The following is a 26,005-nucleotide window of genomic DNA, read 5'->3' as shown; positions in this document are numbered from 1 at the left end:
TAAAATGGTTTATTAATTGAAGAATGATAAATGTGGAAACTATAACTACCCCTTTAACAACAACTTATGCAGTATCACTTTTGAACATTGAAGCATTTTTAAACTAATCTGATATACAAAATTGGTTAAAGAAACTTAGACTGGGGCTAAATAGATTATATTTACCTCTTTATTAGGCAATGCAAATTAAATAAGTATGTTATATATTTGAAAGCAGTGCCACATAATGTACATAGAATAATCCGATTCAAAATGCCTCAATAACACCAAAACATAAGTCATCTGATAGACCGTTCTGGGCTATCCTTAGAGTTGCCATAAGTTCACATCAACCCAAGGGGGTATATTTATTGAAGAGAAGTTAGAGATCACCACAGTCCACTAGCATGAAATACCGCTTCTCTCCATCCATTTGTATGGGATTTTTAAAGGCGTATTTAGACTCATGGATGACGGAGGTTCTATTATGCTCCACTTTTTTCCACCGTCTGCGCAGACACTCTAAATAATACAGTACTGGTTATATACATAAAACCCCCAAACAGCATACAGGGTGTATTTAGGAAGAGGCTACCCCCCCCCCCCATTCTTGCTTTCCTTATCCTCTTCCTTAGCTCTCCTGTAGTGTTATAATCCCCTGGAAGGAAGCCCACGTTAGGCCTTGCATTTGCACTAACAACTGCCTGAATTTGCTCAGTCTATGCAGAGGCTTACCATAAAACTAAACAGTGCATATTCCCAACAAAGGCAAATTGAGCAGGAATAATTTATTAAGCATCCTACCGCTATAAAGCATTTCCACATCTATGTCTATTTGATGATTAACATCATCGTTTTTGATAACCTGTAAAATAATCAATGAAGTCCCATGCGAAGAGAATATTAAGCAGACACAACTCCGGAGCAAATATGGTATAACTACCATTCCTGGAACCCTGAAATAGAATGAGTACGGTCCTTTGTCACAAGAGGAAATAAACTACACACTTTTACTCCCACTATTTACAGAAGGATTTTGGATAATGATTCCTGGGTTAGCACACAAAAAGCTTGTTAACTACAATGATATGATGAGTTTATTGTTTCTCAGTGCAAAAAGTGCTCTGAGAGCAGCCTAATGAGAATCTAGTTATGGGGCTTTCAATGTGCAGAACTATTTTTTTTTTTCTCTAACAATATGCTTTCAAGACAAATATTGATCATTTTTCTTTAGTTTAGCCATCAAGTTTGATAACAAAACGCACTTTAATAACAAAACACACAGGTCTTCTTTACCAGGCAAGGTTATGCAGCATTTGACACTACGTACAATGGTCTCATCCTCATCAGGCTGCCTCGGACAGTTCAAAACTATGTAATCACTGATAACTCATCCAGAAAGAAGGGTGACCAGCAGATCTCAAGCCCTGTGTGAACAATGCCAAAACATTCGTGTCTTGTAGCAGACATATGAGCAGCTGTACGGGTATATGCCATCGAATACAAACACTTCCCTGATAAGAATAACAAGGATTTGCGTACAATAAAATATAAACCACACACTGCTAAAGCAATAAGATTACTAAATCATTAATAGCAGGGCAGACAAAAAAAAAAAAAAAGGGGGGGACAACAGAACATATGTAAAGTCGTATATGATGTATACTCTTGCTCTCCTCTCCAATTCTGGCTCACTCTTTTCATCCAGGCAAATCGCTTCCCTGTAGATGTAGCCAAAAAATGGCATGAAAAATAAAATACACATGTTCCAATAAAGAATTTTATAGGCAGATAAAAAAAAGTTGAAAAACAAAAAAACCAAAAAGGGTTTCTTATAAGTTAAACAGGAGTTTCCCCGCTCTTAATGGTGCCGAAGCTTGAGAAAATCTTCATTCCAAAAGGATTAATATGAAATCACAAAATATTTATAAAAACATAGATACTGAAAACAAAGGGAAACCTAACATAGGAATGTGTAATAGCAGAGAGCACTGGATGCTGTGCTCCGGTTATGACTTGAGAACACTGGCTAATATAGAAAGCTGGGTGATGCTCCAATAGGACAGGGTGCATTGCGTAGATCACTACGCAGCATCAGTGAGCTGGATTTGGATATGATCGCTTTTATGAATGAACAATTACAGAGTTTTAATGCTGCGGTGTGTATGGCTGGCATATTTAGTATTTGTCTGACGGAAACAGAGCTTAGCTGGAGCTATGCAACCCGCCCCTTCATTTTTATAAACACGCACCTTTGGCCTTAACATTCGAAACGATACCATATTATTTGGCACGGGGAAAGCCAATTCATAGGAAAACCGAACAAAACTAAAAATAATACTGTTATAATAATAACATTATAATCATCTCTAAATTAATTGAAATTACACTTGTTTAGTTGCAGCATTTTAAGAGGAGAGCTAAAAAAAAAAACAGCAAGAAAAATATTTATATAACATATAATTATCCCATACATATCCATATATTTTTTTATTTTTGCAGGGAATGTTTCATCAGCACAGGAACATCGTTACTGGGTAATTTACAAAAACATAGCAGCTTTAATTTGACAAAATGTACTCTTCTTTAAATAATGTAAGTGAAATACCGCAGTTATAAAGAACTAATGAAACATAATTACATTCTTATCAACCTGAAATTTAATACAGATAAAAAAAAATTAAAAATCAAGCATGCTGGCAATGTGGCTGTATGAAAGGGAAACAGCTCCACCTGCAGGAAAAATTCCAGTGCTTCCACAGTATTGTGGTATTTTGGGCTTCATGTTCTCAGCTCATGAAAATACTGAGCTTGCCACACTATTGCAACACAGACCCTACTACATCAACATGAATAGGGATATTAACAATAGCGTGTGCTGTCCGTAGAACAGTAAAACGAAAACTATTTTATAATATAGCAAATATTATAGCAAGATAGCAAATGTATTAACAGGACTCTTTAAGAGTAGAAAGGCTAACCTTTGCAAAAGCTTGCCCATAGAGACACATAATTATGCACTTTATATGTCAGTACATTTTTTTTTTTTTTTTTTAATACAAACAAAGAAAATGTTTCAAAATATTCAATAATTTGATAAGACTGTGAGATATGGCCTTTCTGTAATTATGAGTTTTCTGAATCATGGATTTCTGCATAAGGAATCAATATCATTGACAGTAGCCCTATTAAACTTCCTTAAAGGAGTGGGTAAACTTTAAGTTAACTTTTAGTATGTTATAGAACAGCCAGCTTTTCAATTGGTCTTCGTTAATTTATTTATTTTAGAATGTTTTTAATAATTTGCCTTTTTCACCTGACTCTTTCCAGCCCCCATCTAAAAAACAAATGCTCTGTAAAGCTACAAATTATTGTTGTATTTGCCTTTTTCACCTGACTCTTTCCAGCCCCCATCTAAAAAACAAATGCTCTGTAAAGCTACAAATTATTGTTATTGCTACTTTTTATTACTCATCTTTCTATTCAGGCCTCTGCTATTTATATTCCAGTCCCTTACTCAAATGAATGCATGATTGATTTACCCTAGGAACCAGATTGCTGAAATTGCACATTGGAGAGTCGCTGAATAAAAAAGTAAATCACTCAAAGCAGCAAATATAAAAAATGAAAACCAATTGCAAATGGTTTCAGAATATCACTCTCTACATCATACTAAAAGTTAACTCAAAGGTAAACAACCTTTTTAAAATGGGGCTTGTAACACTCCAGACAGAAGGGTTAGAGCTATATTGAATACCAAGTTCCCTTTATGAAAACAGCCAGAGGACTCAATGTTTGCTAAAAGTTAAAAGCCATTTTATAGGTCAACTATAGGTAATTTTTATTTAATTTTGTATTTTCCTACAAAAGAATAATCATTAGATACAATGTACCTGCATTCATTTAAAAGAAAACCGTTTGCTTGCTGCTCTGGAACATATGAATCAGAAATTTCAATTCAAATTTAATCCTCTTCTGCCCTCACATGGTCATATTAGGTAGTGCATATAAATACATAGACTAATTCTAACTTGACAGAAAATATACTAACATTCACATATTAAAACAGCATAAGTGATTAAATTAACTTGATTTGTAAATGTAAGTGTTTAGCTTATGTTTAAAAAGCTAGATAGAAAAGTGACCCGTATTACATCCTCTCCATGGCACATTTTCAGTACTGAAGTCACTGTAAACCACAGACAAGAGATATAAATCCTAGTATATAGTTACTAGGATTAAATAAAATGATTAAATACAGACAAATGCATTATGTTAAACCCTTCCACAGGAAGCCAAATAAGCTCTTACTCCCAATACCACCAATGCAGCTAAAGAAACTAAACCTGCCATCTTCTCTGCAAGCAACAAATCTTCCTGCAACAATTTGTTATTCCTTAAAAACTATGTGTAGCTCTGATATTTTGCAGATCCTAAAAAGCATAAAAGCCTCCAGTTAAAAGCATTATCTAAAATATATAGCAGGCAGTACAAGAGGACGAAAAGATATTGGATACCCTAGGACAGTGCTCCTATTCACTAAAAAGTGCACCAGCCCAGGGTGCCTACAAGCATTGCAGCATTAGGTACCTACTTGAGCTGTACTCAAGTAGGTATTATAAAGTTGTATTATAAAAGAATACGATCTGATTACGTCTTTACAAAGATCAAGACACATTCATACCGGTTATACTGTAGCCATATGCAGCCAGCTGCCCCGCCATATATTCACCATCGGAGTTATTATGTGAGCAGCCCCATGTACGGATCCAGATCTTCTGAGTGCCTGGTATTGTGCTGTAAAAAAAAGAAACAAACATATTAAGAAAGATTTTTGCACAGAAGTATAGCTTTCTTTCACATGTTCTGGCATGGGGCAGTTCAGAAAACAAAGGTGATCAAAAACAAAAGATAAAAACGACAAATTCCATTGGGTTACAGAAGATACCCTAAGGCTAGTGCCAGACGGTGCAGATATGATATAACTTCACATTAGAAGTTTTGGGTGAATCCTTTATTCTATTTTGACTGTTAAAGGAGAAGGAAAGGCTTGCAGCACTTGGGGGATGCCAAATTTTAGGCACTCCCAAGCGATTGTAGTTACTTACCTGAAACGCAGGCCGGTGCTCCTATCAGCAGAAAACTGCACCGGCCTGGGGTTATACAAGTGAGCAACCCAGAGCAATCTTCTTCCGTCTTCCTCCTTCTTCACACAGCAGAACAAAAAGCCACCTATTTCGTTCAACTGCGCATGCGTTTGCCTCTGGAAATTTGAAGAAAGAAGAAGACAGAAGTGGATGGCTTGGGGTGCTGCAAGCCGTTCCTTCTCCTTTAAGGTTAGTTTGGAAAAATTCCCACAGGTGTTAATCTTGGATGTCATTTATATAGCTTTTAAAGAAAAACAGAATAAAAGAATAAAATACTGTGATGTCAATAAAACATTCCTATGGTTCTGCGGCTCACTTTAATCTATATCACATGGTTGTGGTGAAGGATTACGGAAATCTCAGTGCTGCAAGATCAGAAAAAGTGGAATAGAAAGGCTTAAAATTATAATTTAACTAGCAACATTTTTATGTAAACTATTTCAAAACATCACTGAGTCCACAGTGATATCTGTTTTTGCCAGATTGAATGCATTTTGAAGAAAGTTACTAAAGTATCCAAAAGTGCATAAAAGTACAAGTAAAGTCAAGAAATTGACATGTCACTACAGGAGATATGCTGTTATATAATGAGAAAAAAAACCATTACCAGGATTATAGGATTTATCCAGCCCAGCATTAAAGGAGAACTAAAGAAGTAGGAAAGAAGTGTTGCACATTATGTTTTGGGCTTCTGTACCAGCCAAAGGTAACCACAGCCTTTTAGCAGGCAAGATACATACCCCAAAGATGCCCCAGTAGCTCCCCATTTTTGTTTCTGCTGATTCACTGCACATGCTCTGTGCTGCTGTCATTTACTGAGCTTAGGGACTGACTCACAGTCTACAGTACACAGAATATAAATATAAGACTGGTTCATAATAAATTCCGATGCTAGTTGCACTGGTTTCTCTGCTGCAATGTAGTAATTATCTGCATCAAATAATCAGTCTTGTGGCATTAACTTATATTACAGACCAACCTCATTTTCTGCTTGATAATTTGCAACAACCCCTAAGCTTAGCTTCTCAACAGTTGCTAAAAGCACATTGAGCATGTGAGTGTCACAGACACTTTCCAAGATGGTGACCCCCTGTGACAAGTAGTCCTGGACCATTGCTACTATTGAGATGCTGAAACTTTAAGCTGGTGCAATAAGTTTAGTATTTAAAATATGGCATTTTTAGCCACATTCATTTTTAGGGTTTTGTTCTCCTTTAATACAGTTCAGCAATATACTAGCACCTTGCACATCTTTAAACAGGGCGACATGTATCATTACCACTACACACTCCTGAATGTTCCACAATTATTTTTATAGCGCTGACAAATTCCACAGCACTTTACAGAGATTATACATCATTTACATCAATTCCTGGCCCAGATGATCTTAATCTTAGATCTCTATCACATTCACACACACAGTAGGGTCAGTTTTATCAGTAGCCAATTAGCCTGCCCAGAAGCATTGCAAGGCAGCATGCCAACCACTGCACTGGCAACAGGATATATAAAATAGATAAGTTGATAGAAAGGGAGAACAGTCCCAGTCCTTCTTGGGTTCTGTGAATGCAGTTCACATAGAAGCATATTTAGGCTGTGAGCAGAAACATGACTTTTGGCAATGGTAAAACATGGTGTATTTAATGGAAAAGCAAAGAGGAAAAGACTGAACAGTGTCGCAGAATTTGTGGTACAACTGCACAAGATATGTTAAAATGTTACCCAATTTCAATAAGTATGTTGGTTTCTATTTTCTTGTCTCCCATAAGCTTTAATGGTCCCGGCAAAGTCAGCTGAATATGTACTGTATATAATGAACACCAAATCATATATTTCTTGCATAAATTAAAATATTGCTTGTAAACCTACTGCTTCGTATGCAAATGGCAGAGGCCCCAGCTTTCTCACAGTGGGAAGGTGTGATGCTCTGACTTACTTTGTACTGAGGAAATTTGCCCTTCAGCCATCTGGAAAAGTGCACCAACCCAGTCCAGTGTGAAAAAAGAAACACAAATAGTAACCATGAGCTCAAGTATCTATCTGGGGCAGATACATAGTCTGTGCTCACACTGATCGGCCCTCCCTTGTGATCAGTACAGGTGGAAAATTTTGATCAGGTACCTTTTAAGGCATCTGAACATTGGTCATTGTTGTGTTGAATCGTCAAGTACAGGTATCATAACTCCCAACATTTCGGAAATAAAAAGAGGGACAAAAAAGTTGTCATGCGTAGCCACACAGCCTAATAACCATGTTAGCTTTACAAAATTTGCCAGCTTTTGAAAGTTTGAACATATTTCTGTGTTTTTTTCCAGTTATTATAGTTTTGCTAATGAAGGTAAATTGCCCTTTAGAGTCTAACTTTTCCCAAGGGACCTGTTATCTCCTATTGTTACAATTACTTATTTACTTAGCTAGAAATTGTTACAAAAGTATCTTATCTGCAGCTGTTGCTGTTCGGGGCTCTCCGTCAAAAGCCAATTAAGTTAGAAACTTTGTTTCTTTTTCTGGCTGTTCAGTGCAGAGAAAATTGAACTTTCCAGTACAAATGAGGGCATGCGGTATGTTTACCTGTATATCTGACAATTCAGCTCTATACTGTATGTGTGTTGAAATGAATGATCTTTCATGGAAAAAATCTTTTCTAGGAAGATAGTAATGGTTATGTCTAGGCCACTTTTACTCACTTGCTGGTAATTTCAGAGCAACAAATGGCATTTTTAGAAGACGGATCTTTTTGGAGGGGACCCCAACACTATTTCTAGACAGGAAATCTGTACTAATTATGTCTCTCTCTGGTAAGTTGACCTGATCCATAACCAAAAATAAAGGATATAAAAGATGTGCTCAGTTTCAGCGCAGTGGCACATGGGGCTATTTTGAGAGTTGATTTTAAGTACCCAAAACAAGCCCATGGAACTAAAATAGCTTGGCAAGTCTCCTCAGGCCTTATTTTCCTCGAAAATGGTTTAACAACTTTGACAAGACTAAACTATCTAGTGTCCTTAAAATCTTTAAGCAAGTATGGAAACCCATTCTTATTTTCACCAAGAACTGGAAGCTGTACTTTTCTTTTTGTAATTTGGCAAGTTTGGAAATAGTGGAAAGGTTTTTCCAGGGTACAGCATAGAGATAAGAGTTATTTGCCAGCTGTCTGACCTACAATACCAAAACCGGCAAGCATTGTAAGCTTATAATTGGACCGTGGATTCATTTTGCCATTTGCACAAGCCTTCTTACTCTTGTGCTGTGTGCCACTAATCATTAGAGGGCAATGAGTCCGACATCCTGGACACAGATTACTACAAAAACACAGCAGGTCAGCCCAGGTCACAGGAAAAAACTATATATAGACAAAATATTAAAATGAAAGTAAATGTTTAGCCTTGCAAGCGAAGTCTTTGTGAAAAAGGAACAAGTAATGCTACAGATTTAAAAGAGGCATACTTAAATTAAATGCTATTTGCTTGGGTAAACTTAAAAACTCACAACACAAAAAAAAAAAAAAAATCAGCAGCAAGGAATCTAAACAGCCTAACACTGGCCATAGATGTACAGATTTTATTCTTTCAGCGACAAAAGCTCTTTCGTGTCAGTCTGCCGATCAACAACTAACTATTCAGATTACATTAGTAGGAAACATAAATAAGACAATATCCTGGCAGGCAGCAATCGTACAAAAGCTATGTCCGATAAATAGTAGCGACAATCACCTATTGACATCGTCTGAGCAATACGTGCAGAGACCTAAAAAGGTTCGAAAAAGAATAAAAATTAAAGATTGGGCAACCCTTGCTGAAATACATGTTTTTGTAAGTGAAAAATAGTAGAACATATTTGCAAATGTTAATGCACGGTTACATTTCACCAACATAGGAACAAAGAAAATAGGTACTGGGGCATATGCATAATCTGGACACCCTTTATTCATTTTAAGCATGTGAAACAGTTTAGACTAAACATGGATAAATAAAAAATGTTGGGGAGCTTTACAGTTAATGAAGTGCCATTTGCCTATCCTAGCTTCAAGTCTGGGCAGCCAGACACAAAATTAATCTTGGTGCAAGCTGTATGTATGTCAGGATATGCCACAGTCAGTCATTATTGTACATGCAATATGGTGAAGTGTCAACACCCACCAGTTTTGCAAACTTATAGCAGCCATCCTCCCCAAATATGAGAGGAGTTAAAAAATAATAATGTACTCCCCTTTAGAGACCACCCCCTTGAACTATACCACAGTGGCCCATTTGCTATACCAGTTTAAAAAAAAAAACAAGCAAATAGCGCAGGTGGTTGGCAGCCACCATCTTGTGTCACAAGATGTGCATCTCCCAGTGGTCAACAACCACAAGAACATGTAGATTAAGTCCGGGGCTGGGTTCTGCTTCAACTGCACAATCTTCGGATATGAGCAAATCGGCAAAATTATGTCAAGTATGATGAGCAAAGCGGGTATTATTGGAGATGTGAGTTTCAGGGAAGAGGAAACGCTATGGAGGTAGCCAAGGGTTTTTAAAGTACTATGGTTTGAAATGACTTTAAACTACTACGAAGTTGTAACTACAGCTGAGAAAGGAAGGCTAATGCCAGAATCAACCACTACGCTGGCATTAGTATCCTCTCTTACCTGCACCTAGAACAACTCGGGTGCAGGCACATGTGGCTGATTTCGGAATGCCAATGTACAGTCTTGCTTCTTTGCCAAAATCAGTCAAATGTGCCTACACCCGGGAAGACAATTGTTCTTGGTGTAGGCAGAAAAGACAGCTAATGCTAGCATAGGGGATTGATTTTTAGCCCCGTCTCACATTAAAAGTAGTAGCAACTAAAAGCTGTATTTGTTTATTCCTTTCTGTTCTCATCTTCTTTCAACAATCCAAAACTACGAGCGTTGGGTGACGTAGTCAAAATCCTCGGTTGTTCCCAACCCGCTGCCTCTGGCACTGAGGAGTCGCATTACCGCATATTCTGTACTTCTGCGCATGATTTTAATTTGAATCTCCCTTTCTTTCTTGTCCGAAACAATCCTTTTTTCATTTGCATAACCCCAGTGAGCCCGCCCCCCAGCCAATAGGATTTGAAGCATAATGTTGCAATGACATAGCTCTACTCCTTCGTGCCCGTTACTTCTTACACTGAGCTGCAAGCAGGATCATATTGGGGAGAGGGATCGTAGAGAGTGTGTGCTTCAGCTTTTCAGTGGCTGTATGTTAAGTAAACTATGACATCGTCTGCCGTCCTGCAGGGGCGTGGCCGGCTTGGGAAGGAATTTTTGGCACATGAGCATTATTGAGTGCTGGCAGAAGGCAGGAGCAGGTCCTTTAGTAAGATGGCTGCTCTGTTCTACTAAACAGCTTGTGAGTTTATACCATTGACATCTTTCTTAGAAAACGTTTTTCAGGGGAAAAAATATAGCGATCACCGTGTATAGTATGAGGACTGCTGAAGGAGACAGTGTATAAGCTTTGCCTTTCCTTCTCCTTTAAAAATCAACTGGCTTCTGCAACATTGTCAGTGATGTACACAGTCAGATACTGCTTTCAACCAATCAAATTTGGGGCAGATTTATCAAAATGAGAGTTTATATTTTAATTAAAAACTCACCCACGCTCTGTTCATTCCTATGGGATTTTTAGAAGCATATTTAGCAATGAGTGAAAGTTAGAACTCACCATTTAATAAATACACTTCCGCAAATCCCATAGGGATGAATAGAACGTGGGTGAAGTTTTATTTATTAAAATCTAAACTCACATTTTAATAAATTTGCCCCTTAAAATTGAAAAGCACTGAATACTGTTAATGTATCTTGAAAAGTTAATCGGAATAACAATTTCTTTCATTATTCAAACAATATTGAATGGATGACCCCTTTATGCAATGTCACACTCAAAAACACATGGGATTGAGAACCAAAATCAGAGACAAAGCTGCAATAAAACACCAGACACTAAACATTGTTATCCTTAAAAGATTATATACAGAATGAACATTTTTTTAAAAATCCTATACGGAGAACATCCCTGTGCCCAGTTAGAACAAACTATAACAGACGTCAAAAGAAACCTGGTTACGAGAGGCCAAAACCAAATATACTGTCCCCTAAAGTCCTACAAACATTAATGAGCTTCCATCCCAACATAAAATCTTTATCGGCACACCCTACAAAAAGGCATACAAATTATAAGAGGCAATCTCTATTCCAACAGTGGGAAACACATTGGTTCAATTTGCAGATTTGTTTCTGGGCACGTACAGTTTTTAAACAAGGTTTTCATGACAGACAAAGGATCTGCATATAGATCTATGGTCCAGCTGTAATAAATTGCAGGGCTTTTATTTAAAAAAGATGTGCTTTTTATAGCTTTGGACTGGAATAAACTCCACAAACATCTCATGATTATAATAACAGATCTGGTGATAAAACACTCAGCAAATCCCAGAGCTTACTAGCTGGAAGTGAGGAGTAATATTTCAGAACATTTCAGGTCCGTGCTGTTATCATCACATCCTTAAGAGTAGGAAACAGAATAAAGAAATAGCACAGATCCACTAAACTATGGTTTGAAGAATGATGATGTCCTGCACAAAGCTGAACAAACAGAGCAGAATTCCGAATGCCGTGCTGCTCCCATGTATTTACAGCTTGTTACTTGATGCCACTTGGAAGGTGTTCAGTCCCTGGATGAGACGTAATGGTCCCATTAAAGTTCAGAGTGAAAATAAAATGAAAGCATTAGACTGCAATGCATACTTAAATGTAAAACCAATAGGAGAAACATTTCCTCCATCTGCGGAGGCACACAATATTAAACCAATACATTTATTCTAAAATAAGCCTATGATTTAAAAGATTTAACGATTGGTGAATTTCTATTAAAATGCAGCATACACACATTATTTGGGCATGTACACATAGGTAGTTATTTCTTCCAGCTGCAGCCCTGGCAAGTTTGATGCCTGCAGCTGCTATGCCCTAATCATAGGGTACAGCTAAAACATGGGTACACACAGGGGAGGGAGAGTAAATAGACACTGTATTTTTCCATGCAACAGCTCCAAGTGTTACGGGTAAGCACAAGACTTTTAGACCTATGGTATGCAAAGAGTTTCATCTACTGGAGTAGAAACACCAGTGTAGAAAACGCCCATCAAAGCAGCCACCCAACAAGGAGTGTATTCCGTAACAAACATGGTATCAGCACGTCAGTGTGTACTCATGTCAGATTTCAACACAAAAATGCATTTCGCAGCAAAATCCATCCTGTGCATGCACCAACTTACTCTAATTTAAACGGAAACACACTCAGCTTGAACATTGACTGCCGAGTTGTGTAAATGTCACTTTGATTGAAAGCTATAGCAATGGAAACATAGCCTAACCAGCTGGCAGGATGACAAAGGAATGGGCTAGGCCCGACTTCCATGGTTTGGACTAGGGCCCGTGCCTCCACTGAAAGCAGACCTTCCAAACATTTTTTTCAGTTGGGTTGTTTTCAGATTGTTCACCAGAAATAAAGAACTTTATAAATTTCTTTCATCCTTTAATTTTTACGGGCTTTCCAAAATTTAAGTTTAACGTTTAATTCTCCCGTCTCTGGCTTTAATCTGGCAGCTCAGTGACCCAAATGTAGATTCTGAGCAGTTACAATTTGCTACATTTTTTAGCATCATCGCTGGAATATTAGCAACTGTTGCAGCAATTAGCAAAACACTTGCCTTTAATAAAACTCTGGGATTCTTCTCAGCAGGGCCAAAGATATGAAATGTATCAACTAAATGTGTCTATTCAAAACAAATTATAGAGTTGATGGCCCCAAAGCTGCTTCAGAAAGAAATAAGATGATGAAAAAAGAAACTATATAATTCAATATTAGAAAACAACTCACAAACTGAAAATAGAAAGTAATTTGAAAAATAAAAATGATCAAAGGTGAACAAACCGTATAAAGCTAGAGTAGAATGATATGCATTACAATTACATGCCACTGAGTCAATAGTTTGAGTAGGTTCTCGCTCGTTTCAGCACAAAGCCCAGGTGCACAAAAGAAGGCAATGTGATTGAAAACTTGACTGGCCAGCAAAGAGCCTTGGCCTCATTTAAAGGAACACCTGTGGGAAACTGGATTGCAGACTGTGGGTCAACTTTAGTGACCAAGACTAATGGACCAAACAAAAAAGTTCCATCCTCTAGTGGAACGTTTTCCCAGAAGAGTAGAAGCTACTGTAGCAGCAAAGGAAGGAACACATTTAAATGAATACCCTTGGTTTGGGAATAAGATGCTGGAGGGGCAGGTGCAAAACTGATCTTGAGGGCTGGATTAATGGGAATCTGTGCTGCTCTATGACAGCAATGTCTTTTAAAATAAACAATACACAAAGCATTCCTCCATCAATTTTTTAAAATTATAGTTGCAGAACCAAAGGGGGGGGGGGGAATAGGAGAAAATGGTAGTATAGTTGTCGCTGAGAAAGACCCAGGGGAGCTGCTGGGCAATGGGGTAAAGGCTCATCCTGTTTAAACACACAAATGAGGGTCGATGGCTGATAGTATTTTTGTGCCAGGGTTACAGGATTGTTTGAATGTTAAGAGTTCAGTGATGCTTAAGCCATTCAATTGCAAAATTATAGAAAAGGGGGATCCTTTTAAGTCTGAAAGTTCAAGTTAAGTCAACTGGGGTAAGGTATGATATTGTTGGAACTGTATCTTCATGATTGATGTAAACTTAGATCTGTAATATTGTAACGAGTGAAGTGTGGTCCACTGTTGGACCTCCAATGAGTTTGGACAGCCTGAATCTCTTAAGTCAGACAACCATTGGTATAGACTGACCATTCACACTTTTTCAAGATGTTAGACTTTTACAAGCACAAACAAGCTCTTAATGTGTATTGTAGAAATAAAAAGTGATCAGATACACCTCTGAATGTTCCATGCAGCCCAGAGGGACAAATACAAGAGTCCTCTGCACTCAACCCATTATCAATATATTTAAGACAGACATTTTGTGCATACTGCTACTAAAAAATGTCTTACCCTTTAAACAAAACAGGGATTGTTTGTCCATATATTGCAATATATTTAAGCTGGCCAACTACATCAAAGTCATCCCATATCTGGCCAGTCCTAATCTCAATTTTCATCTGATTCATTAATTCTATTGCTTCATTATACATTTTACAAAGGGACTAAGTTTTACCTGCAACTTACTTGCTGCTTTCAAAGTAAAACTCCCAAACTTGGCTGCCCTTTTATTGACACCAGTGGGATCACCTGACTATAGCTGGGAAGGATAGGAGCTACAACATGGAGCTGGTCACTGCTCCTGTATAACTATAACAAACAAGGGAACGTTGTCCTCACCACTAATTTTTAAAACCATTAGGCGGGGGTGCAATGAGGCTGTGACCACAAAATACATATTGACAAATACAGAGGGTACAGCCCAGAGGGTACAGCTTTTACTGGGGAAAAATGGTTTTCATTAACTCATGGTGTAACACATAGAAAAAAACCACCACAAGGAAACGCATGAATATAATACAATACATGAAAATGCCCTTTGGCTAGTGCCACGTGGGGGCGAAATCCGCTAACTGAAATACTCTGACTCTACATATTGAACTTTTCTATAACAAAATACCAATAAAAAATTGATCTAGCAGAAATCGGGAGACAGTTATGTGGCAGTTCACCTTTAATGCATTTTTCAGTGGTGTTTGGATAGTTCACTGGAAATAAAGACTTTTGCATAAGTTGATCATTTTTTTTTATCTTTGACCCTATTGAGCATACTTTCATTGACGTAGGAGTGCCCAAACTTTTTGCAACGAGGACCAGATTTGGTGAGGTAAAAATGTGTGGGGGCCGACCATTCAGCCCGACATTCATTGAAGCATTAACATTAAATTGAGTAATTGTAGCTGTACTATTTGGGCACATTAGTGAAATGATCTGCCACTTGGTCTATACTGCTGTCTGTTTGCTGAAGGTGTTAGCAATAGACACGTACTGGAACATAGTGAGGCCATACTTCTTTAGTTTACTGTACTAGCACGTCAGTATGTCTATTGACACCTTCAGCCCTAAAGAAGTATGTGAAAACAGCGCGTCTCTACGTGCCAGTTATTGGCAGATCATTTCACTAACGTGCCTTAATATTACTATTCTATAGGATTCCTGATCGCACTGTGCTGAGGGGCCTCATTAATATTAATTGCATGATGGAGACTGAGGGCCTGTGTAAATTTGAAAACGGGCTACACTTTGGACATGCCTGCATTAAAGGCAGGTGTTATAATTGATATAATAGTTGCCAACATCCCACTGATGCTGCTGAGAAATGTATCAACTGATGTAGCAAATTGTAACAGAATCTGCACCTGGATCACTGGCTGCCAGACGGAAAAGCCAGAGACATAAAATTCTCTCTGCATGCAATACTTTTATTTCTAAAACTTTCAGAAGCAAAACAAAATACCATATATATTAAATTATCCTTTTCTGTAGCAAAAATTTAAGAATTTTGGAGGTAACAAGACTCCATTGCCCTAGAATGTTTGTTAAACAGAGACCAAAATATAAAAGAAATGGCTATGCTACAATGTGTCACAAAGATGGAAAGGCAAAAATCGAACATATGGAAGTTTCCATACAGCAGGCAACAATCTTAACCGCCTTAACATGGCAAAACCATTGGCCAGCAAAGGCTTAAATAGCAAAACTGGAATCATAAAGGTTAAAAATATGAGCAAACCTATCAGCAGGGGGTTCTTCCTCTTGAATGTTGTTTTTATTTCTTTTCCGTGCTCTGGGTACTATGTTTTTTCTAGCAGACTGGCGATCATGAGGCTTTGGGTCTGTAGCGGAGACCATATCTTCAATGTCATCCAGCAAAGACTCACAGACAGCAGGCATTTCCTGTAAAATGTACATAAGCTTAAGAACCTTATAGATTGTAAACTCTTTTGAGCAGAAGACTTCTTAACACTTGTATTGTTAATTGGTTGTTGGTTGTTTCAGCTCCTGCTTGGGGCCTTTTTAAAAAAAAAAAAAAAAAAGTCTGCAAGCAGGAGCCAAAACGCTGGTGTAATTTATGAAATAAAGCACTTTGAGAAATACGGATTGCTTAGGAGAGGGTCCAAATAGGAAGATGAGTGATAAAATGTAGCAATAACAATAAATGTGGTGTGGAGGTGTACAGAACATTTTCATATGAGGTCAGCGACCCCATGGAAAGAGTCAGATAAATCATTTAAAAACTATTAAAAAAAAAAAAGACCAGTTGCCAAGCTGCTTAGAATTAGCCATTTGACTAAAAGTTAACTTCAAGGAAAACTATACTCCTCAAACAATGTAGGTCTCTATTAAAAGATATTGCATAAAACAGCTCATATGTAAAACTTCATGTAAACAAAACATTTTCATAATATACTTTTCTAGTAGTATATGCCATTGGGTAATCATAAATAGAAAATTGCCATTTTAAAAAATAAGGGCCACCTTCTGGGATCGTATGATTCACGGTGCACACAATCAAACTATACTTGTTAGGTCACATGAGCCAATTAACAGACAGAGTTGTGTCTTTTGCTTCAACACTTCTTCCTGTTACAGTTAGAGTTGTAGTATTTCTGGTCAGGTGAGCTCTGAGGCAGCACACAGACCATCAAGAAATGGTGGTTCAAGGCAAGAGATGTAAAAGGTCAATATTTACTTAAATATATATTCCAGTTTGGTAAGATTTTTTAATATGCACTTAATATGATATAAACTGTTGCTTAGGTATTCATTTTGGGGGTATAGTTTTCCTTTAAAGGTGAACCACCACTTTAAGCAGATCTATAACTGTAATGATCCAGGCCTTTAAAGTTGTGTACAGGAGTTCTTCATTCTGGATCTTGTTAGCGCATATTTCTTGTGTCAGTGATACTGCCCATGTTCTGGGCTATTGGTGAGAAGCCAAGCATAATGGGCAGAAGAAATCATCAATCCGTCAGCAGAAAGTGAGGTTACAGCTGTCAGAGACTGTTGCTACAGGGCTGATGTCAATCTGATAAAGAAAGCACTGTTTTCTATGCTGCAATATCAATTTGAATTACTTACTAATCTTATATTGTGAATGTTTTTTTTGTACATTAGTCTGTTTCTAAGCAGCCAACAGCATATTCTGAGAATCGGAAGAAAGCAATGTTGGGTAGCAACTAGGGGCATATTTAGAAGGACAGATCTTTGCTGTTAAAATGCTAGCCTGGGCATGGAACAGAAAACCAACACATAATGAGTAACAATTATAGTCTGTTTATTTTTAGCAATATCTTCATAAGAAAACAGTTTTCTACATTTTGTACAGGACCTCATTCATATGACATCCCAGGACAATACCATTTTGAAGCTTTATGCAAAATCTCCCCACTTATACTAGAGGTATGATTTCAACACTTTATACTCAGATGTTTTCAACTACTTTTCAAGCTAACCCAGCTTATTGCACCGCATGGGAGAGATTTACCGATAATGCTTCCTGGCAATGGCTGGAATAAAATATGGATGGCTACTAAGAAAGCATCTGAGAATATAGTGATAAAAGAACTTTTGTACAAATTTATGATTAGATGGTATGAGACACCCCAAAGAAAACATTGAATTTCGCAAATGCATTCGCCTGTCTGCTTTTGTGGCTGTGATGATATTGGCTCTCTAGTTCAAATATGGTGGGATTGTCCCAGGGCACAACATCATTGGCATAAAGTGCACGCTTTGATACAGGAATTCTGTTTGGTGACATTTCCGTTAAATCCATGGGAATTATTGCATAATCTTCCAATTACATCGCTTACTAGATCAGATAGACATTTAACTAAACATGTTCTTTCAGCTGCCAAATGGAATCTGGCAATTAGTTGGTTATCTCCAGATATACCTTGGCAACAGACTTTGCACAAAATCAATGCAATATATACAATAGAAGAGCTTACTGCTCGTATACACGATTATATGGACAATTTTCTCGAAATTTGGATGTCGTGGAAAGATTATATGGTTACAGGGCGGCTTGCCTTGTAGTAATATAGTGGAGCTACAGTGGGTAATAATCTAAGCTATGTCTTGCTTATTTATTGTGTGGAGTGGGGGATCCATATTCTAATATATCTTTTCTGTTTCTTGCTTCTTGTTTATTCTTACTATCTTCTTGCTTTTCTTTTTTTTTTGTTACTTTTTACTATCTGGTTCAGAAAGCAATGTATAAGCTATATAGCATTTAGATACATTGTATACACATTTGTATAAACATTTGAAACGGATATACTGTAAAATTGTTAAAGTATGTTTCTTTATTATGTGAACTGGAAGTAAAATAAAAAAATTTAGTAAAAAAAATAAAGTTTTCTTTTTTTCTACATTTATTTTAGTTTGCGGACCTTATATATATATATATTTGATACAATGACAAGTTACTTTTATTAACTTACAAACACATAACATGTACATATTTCAGATTCTAAGTTGGTCCACTAGGTGGAGCATGCAAGCAAAGAAAAACACATTCTGATCACATTTTAGGAAAAAGGCACAGCTATAAAGTCTAATGGCTAATCTCAGAATTTTGCTGGTTCAGTGCGGTCTTAGACATGAAGCGTCATATAATTTCATGCTAGCATTCGAAGGACCACACACTACAATGGAGGTTGCTTATAGAATGTCATCGCCCTCCAAACTTTAGTAACCACACATAGAAGCACACCGAAAAACTCCAATACATATACTGCATTAATGAAGGCACAGTTTGAATGTTAAGCATACTTCATATTAAAGAATATGAAACAAGCTCTGTTAAATAGTCAGAGTAAGCAAACACACTTTTATGAATACTATACTATAAATACTACTTCTCTTTCAAAGTACTCACCTCAAGAGGTGCGAGTTTCATTCAAGGGTACTATGGCTGTATAAAAAAAAACAGAAAAGGGAAAACATTAAATACTATAAAATTCTTAAAACATGGTAAACATCCTCCCTCTCTAAAGTAAGCACGATATTTTGTTTAAATACCAAGGTTTATTGAAGACTTAGGAGGGAATGTAATAAAAATCTCAAAGAGCAAAACTTTGCGAATAAAAAGTTGCCTGCTGCAATGTAATATTCTGTTAGGCTTTTATTGCATTGCGACACTAACACCTGCTTTGGAGTTGTTAAATATATTGTTGCAAAAAATGCTTTGCGAAATGGTTTCGAAATATTACATACACTGTGAACATTCACAAAAGCAATTTGGACGCAAACTTGCGAGGTCTTTAATATGTCAAAAATCGTGTAAACATGGTCGTTCGCAAAGGCATTTAAGTGCAAAAACTTCCGTAAACATATTACATTCCCCCCATAAGGCTACAAACAAGTCACTCGCAAAAAGCTACAAAGCGGATTAAAAAACTGCATCATAGCATTGGTACAGTCTAAAGACTGTACCAATTTTTTACTTGCATTTAGATTTTTATCAGATCCACAGTACACAAGCTCTTACAGTTTTCAGATCCTGTATGCACAGGAATAAACAACAATGAACAAGGACACAGGACAGACATAAGTTAACATGAAGAGTATGAAAATGCATGTTGAAATAATGGCTGCATTCTCTAATGATGGAGTTATATTCATGTCACTACATTTTCACTGCAATTGGATGAGGCCTAACACTTCAGTACCCCCAATGATTTTACATTTACTTATTTAATTTGGTGCATGTAAAAATGAATTCTGCATGAAATGTATATACAAAGCCAAAAATGCACTGCTGTTGATTTAGAATAAAAAGTAAACAAAATTACATTTAGGTTTTACTTATTCACTTAGGAGGTTATCAAAATTTTTCAGATCTTTTAAATAAAACAAGTCTAACCAAAATAGAATCCTCGAGTTGCCAATTTTAGCAATAAAAATCTCAGAATTGGGAAAAAACTTGAATTTTTTGGATTGCCAGGTGGAAACCTCAAAATAATTTTCGTGAGGGTTAAAACATCTTCAAATGGTTATGGGTAAATCTGCCATTGACCTTTACATGAATTTGGCAGGTGGTGGTGTATTGTCAGATTCAGACTTGGAACAGCTTCAGGGCACAATAAATCAGTTTATTTACCTTGACTTTCTCAGGTTTTCAGCATCAAAATGGACGCCACGAAAAAATTGCTCATTTATAAATCACACCCTTAGTGTTCGATTTACGGGAGCATGGCATACCTCCGAATTGTGAAGTCTTGTCCTATGGTCCCGCATCTTTGAATGGATAAACCAGTACCAAAAACATCTCTGGGAGTTGAGAAGTGCTATCATTGTATCAAGCAAGTTAAAATGTCCTGCTCTCCAAGGACTACATCAGCCTCTTGTATCTGTCTGTGAGCAATTTCATAATGGAGGGTGGCTAACATTTTGGTACCCCATGCTTTTAATTTTTGTTCTCCTTTAACACTGTCTGGCAGTATAGAACAGAAGTAAGGAATCTGAAAAAGCCATCTAGGCCTCTCAAACAGTCAGCACACAATCTTGCCAATCCAGTGAGAATCTCTGACATTGAGTCATTGCCTTCCCACTCTCTGCCTGATAGTGCTAGCCTTAGCCAGCATCTGGTAATTTGTAATAATGAAGATGGCAATCAATCTAAGATAAGAAGAGCCCGTTTGGGGAGAGTTGGAAAAGTTCAAGTGATGGAGAGTAAAGAACTTGGGTTCTCAATGTCGGCAGGGATCAATTAGTGGGGCATATTTTAGGTGTCCAAGTGCTTAAAAAGGTTGTGATTGGGAGTTGTAAAATGTGTGAATGTACGACTTTTTTTGCGCATCTGGTTATAAAGCCAGGGATGAAATTCACTGCATTAGTTTTAACTAAATACTGTACATCAAGCTTATGGAACCCATGGTTTTGAAAACACACCTATGTTTCAGACACATTACATTTTCAATTTTGTCACTTAATTATTGCAGTTTGTTCTATTGTTCACATCTTTATTAAGAAGCTTTTTTCAAAATTTACATTAGATGGAAGCACTATGTGAATGAATATTAAGAGAGTGAGAACATGCAAAAAGTTCCAATAAAATGCTTAACCTACAGTTTAGGACCACAAATAGGTCCCCAATTTGTTTCAGGTGGGTATCCATGACACCCTTTGACTGAATAGAAGATCTTCCCAACCAAACACTGTTATCACCAAGGAAAAGGCCTGTACAGCCCAGACTTTCCATATGGGCAAGCACCAGGCTCTCTGGTTAAGGGTCAAATGCAGGTAGTGTACAGCAGGGAAAGTAAGTGTTGAACACGTCAATCTTTTTCTCAGTAAACATATTTTAAATGGGCCTATTGACATGAAATTTACACCAGATGTCAGTAACAAACCAAGTAACCCACACGTACAAAGAACTGAACAAATAAGTGCATAAATTAAGTTGTGTAGTAAAGTGGAATGACACAAGGAATAAGTATTGAACATGCTAACTGAAATGGATTTAATAGTTAGTCGAAAAGCCTCTGTTGGAAATGACAGCTTCAAGATGCCTCCTTGTATGCAGAAACTAGTCACGTGCATTGCTCAGGTGTAATTTTGGCCTGTTCTTCCACACTTCAAACCTTGAAGGTTCCAGGGGCCTCTTCTATGAACTCTGTTCTTCAGTTCTTTCAGTAGATTTTCAACTGGATTCAAGTTGGGTGATTGACTGCCCTTCTAGCAGTTTTATTTTCATTCTCTAAAACCAATGAAGAGTTTCCTTGGCTTTGTGTTTGGGGTTATTGTCTTGCTGAAATGTCCACCCTTGTTTCATCTTTAGCATCCTGGAAGATGGTAGCAGATTCTCATCAAGAATGTCCTAGTACATTTCTCCATTCATCTTTCCTTGAATTACATGAAGTCACACTGTGATGTCCCCAAACTTAACTTGAAATGTGCAGTGCCATTTCACCTCCAAACAAGGTGTGTGCAAGGCAGGGCCGGAACTAGGGGTAGGCAGAAGAGGCAGCTGCCTAGGGCGCAATGATTAGGGGGCGCTGGGCAGCTACCTCTTCTGCCTACCACTAGATCGAATTTACCTGGAATTCCGGGTAGGCTATGTCCCCCGAACGATATTGTGCATGCGCGCGAGCAGCATTACTGCGCATGTGTGAGCGTCGTTACTGATCAATCCTGTGTGGTGATTGCGCATGCGTGTGTGACGCGGGAAGGGAGGGCGGCGAGCTGGCAGCTGGGTTGCCTTGGGCGCCCGGGTTGCCTGGCCCGCCTCTGGTGCAAGGACATCCAAAAAGTTCAACTTTGGTCTCTATCTGACCAGACTAGATTCTCCCAAATTTCATTGGCTTGTCCAAATGTTGAACAACTTAAAGGAACAAACAGTATAAGAATGGAGGAAATCCCACATTGAGGGCTTACACAAGCATACTGTTATCAAAAAATTAAAAACATATTACTAAAAAAAATTACAAAAAGGATCAGTGACAAGTGTCCAAATGTTCTCAAAATTCTTGTCGGCACAATACTCCCCAAGCATGCAGATGCACGTTCTATTGTGGCGACCAATCACTGCAGAATAACCAATAGTGTAATGAATAGCATCTTTTCAGTGAAGATAAAAAGCCTTTATTTTCAAATGGCTCAGACCAAATTCAGCAAAGTTTCAAGCCTTTCCCCGGTCGGGGGAAAGTACTGAAGCTACAAGTTCAGTTCTACTGAACACCATTGTGTTTTTTTCATTTTATTAAACCCCTGGCTACCAATGTATTATTTTAATACTCTACAGGCCCCTGACCACCAATGTTTTTTTTTAAAAAACTTTTATGGGGGGCCATGGCAGCACAGTTATTTTTAACTTCTAAAAAGCCATTGATGGCCCCCTTATAACTTGTGTGAGGCGGTTACCGTTTTTAGCGCGTATGTCTGTGTGGTCTTTTAAAGGAGAACTAAACCCTAAAAATTAATATGGCAATAAATGACATTATTTCTCCAGCCTAAAGTTTCAGCTCTTCAATAGCAACAATGATCCAGGACTTAAAACCGGTCGCCCTGACTTTAATGCAGTTGCACATGTGCCATGTGTTTCTATACTGTTGTGCAGAAACGTTCCCCTTGTTGCCCGCTCGCTCTCACGTTGGCAGCCAAGCTGGCAATCTGTGGACTCTGGTAAATGGCAGAGGGGCTGCTATAAGTTGACAAAGCCAAAATGTATTGGATGGGGGGGGGTGCTGTTTGGGCCCCAGTAAACCAGAAATGCAAGGGGCCTTTTTTGATTCTCAGTCAAGCCGTTTTGGCAGCTATAGCAAAACAAACTTAATTTGTTACAAAATGTTATTCTTTCTGAAAAGTGCACAGAGGCCATTTCAGTGTATCACTTTAGAGAATACAAACAAAAATATCCTTTCCTTTCAAAAACTAGGAGCCAGCAATTTGTCTATGGGAGAAATCTGTCGTTTTTGCATTCAGCTCTCCTCTCAAAACACTGGTTTGCCGCTTTTAGTCCATAACAAGGCGACACGTATAGGACAGCATGGTCATGATTCCTCTCCATTACTGACAGGGATACAGAAGGCAAAAGAAATGCATTGATACCCCTTCCACTGATCTATTTTAAGTCACGTTATATTATACAAAAGTTGGAGCAGAATTCAGTCCACGTGGGACAGGCAGCTCCAGCCACCATGACAGGCGGGAACACGAGAAGCAAAGGACCCTACAATCCTGTCACTGAACAACCACACTTATTAAGCAACACATGAGAAGCTAGTGGGACACAGGGACCATAGATTTAGCTGGAGAAGCAGCAGGAACAGACTCTCTGCTACATTCCCTTCCAAACAACAAGCTACAGAGATCCACTTATACACGGAAGTACTGGGGCTTTCTGCACGGCTCAGTCCACTCACCTATTAAATGTCTCTTTTTCTTTCACGCTTCCTAATGCCAAATCGTCTCCCCAGCACGAACTGCTCGCAACAGCCTAAAACTTTCCCACGAGTTCCACCATTGGAGTTTACACACGTGTCCACGCCCCCTTCAAGACGCAACGTACGGAGGCGCACTAGGGACATACAGACTAAAGTCTCGAAGTCTGTTTTTTTTTTCTTGCAGCCAAAGGCTGCAAGAAAAAACAATGACCAATTCGTCACGTGGTGTTTTGGAGCCAGTCATCTGTAACTCGCCACATTAGTTGCTTTATGTTGTTGTTATTTCTCATAGTAGTGACTGATTAGCAGATGTACATTTGCAAACTGTCCCCAAGTCCAGCTACAACTTCATTCTATGTTTAAATGCAATTTTTCTAGGGGCATTGAAGGCTTAAAAATGAAAGTGCTCTGTGTGCATTTATAGATTACATTTTTCTGGAAACTGCTACTTATTTTTTATAAGCCAACAACAGTTTTGGTTTGTTTATAAGAAATGAAATGAACAGCAGCAAACCTCAGTTTGTTAAAATGTCTTTTTACTGGATAGTTTGTGTGCAGCTAACTCACACTAGTAGAAATTGTATATATTTTTATAGTTTGTTAGTTAAATGTAGGGAACAAGGCACATTCCAAGAGATAATGGTAGACTTAAGCTGGCCACAGACGCAAAGATCCAATCGTACAAATCAATGTACGATCGGACTTTCCCATCTACCAACCTGCTACTAACCATTCAGATCAAAGTCTTACCATTCCGACCAAATAAAGTAGTTAAAGAACAGATCAGCCGATGTTCTGCCCCTGACAGCAATCGTACGATAGACAAAGCTAGTGACAGTCTCCCACTGAAAATTGTACGATCGGCAATACACACAGAGATGTCCAATCGACCTATCTCCGCCAGATGAAAAATGTCGGGACTACACACACGTTCCGAAAACCGTACGAATCCTCCATTCGTACGATGAGATCTTTGCGTCTATGGCCAGCTGTACAGTTAGGGTTGCCAACTTTTCCAGAAAAACCTACCGGCCTTCCTATATAATTTTTTCCCTATTAATAACATTGGGATCAACCATCATTTTCACTGGCCAGGCCTGTAAAATACTGGGCAGGTGGCAACCCTAGGTACAATAGGATCCTATGCACATACAGAGTCAGAGATGGGACATTGGGAAAAAAAACACAATAGGCCTCAGCTCTTGTGGGCTCCGCCGGCCCAGACCCACTCCCCATGGGCGCATTAGATTGTGCACTCCCTGCACCCAATTGCTGCCCCCCCATCCCCAATTGAGAAGATAAAAGATGTATGTGCTGGCTATAGGGTTGCCACCTTTTCTGGAAAAAAATACCAGCCTTCCTATATATTTATATTTTTTCTCTATTAATAACATTGGGATCAACCATCATTTTTACCGGCCAGGTGGCAAATCTAGCTGCTACAGTAAAAGGGTTGGCTGGGGCGGGGAGCCATGGAGCCACTATCATTATTTAATAAACCACAATAATTCCAAGATGCTGTGTAATAAATGTTAATGGGTGTGTAAGAGGGTAAAGTTTTTGCTCACTTTTACTTTAATCAGTTCCCACAAGCAATCAAGGAGACCGTCAGTTGACCGTCAATTGCCTTTTGAAAAAGCGAATTGCGAAATGTACGTCAGGGCAACTGACGGTCTCCTTGTTTTTAGCTTTAAATCACCGGATGGTGGGGCGGGATTGAGACCATTGAAAAACTTTTATTAATAACGTTCTCAGACTCATTTTACTTATCTATCTTCTATTCTAAGGACTGTGGGGTTTGCGGTTTTGTAGGTTAAGCTAGCCTCTCCAATATAGATAGGAAGGTACAATTGAGACCGCAGCCATACAGTTCCTGTCGTTCTACATCTTTGTGGTGCTCCTAGGGACTTTGTGAGGAATTGGGTCCGGGTTCTGTTCGGCGCAGGCGCGGGCGTGTT

At 38.2% G+C, this 26,005-nt stretch overlaps 1 protein-coding gene across 1 annotated transcript in view; it reads right to left on the bottom strand.

Annotated features, from left to right (window-relative positions):
- cdkal1.S (CDK5 regulatory subunit associated protein 1-like 1 S homeolog) overlaps positions 1–24,114 on the bottom strand; it is a 553,340-nt gene extending 529,226 nt beyond the window's left edge. The window contains 4 exon segments of the mRNA NM_001091487.1: positions 4,664–4,776; positions 15,887–16,050; positions 19,040–19,075; positions 24,027–24,114. Coding sequence (NP_001084956.1) covers positions 4,664–4,776; positions 15,887–16,047 — 274 coding nt within the window. The 5' untranslated portion in view covers positions 16,048–16,050; positions 19,040–19,075; positions 24,027–24,114.
- Positions 24,115–26,005: the final 1,891 nt, after the last annotated feature.

The sequence above is a fragment of the Xenopus laevis genome, chromosome 6S, assembly GCF_017654675.1.
Source record: "Xenopus laevis strain J_2021 chromosome 6S, Xenopus_laevis_v10.1, whole genome shotgun sequence".
Lineage (NCBI taxonomy): Eukaryota > Metazoa > Chordata > Amphibia > Anura > Pipidae > Xenopus > Xenopus laevis.
The sequence above is the reverse complement of the archived record's forward strand: the minus strand, read 5'-3'. Positions and strand labels throughout refer to the sequence as shown.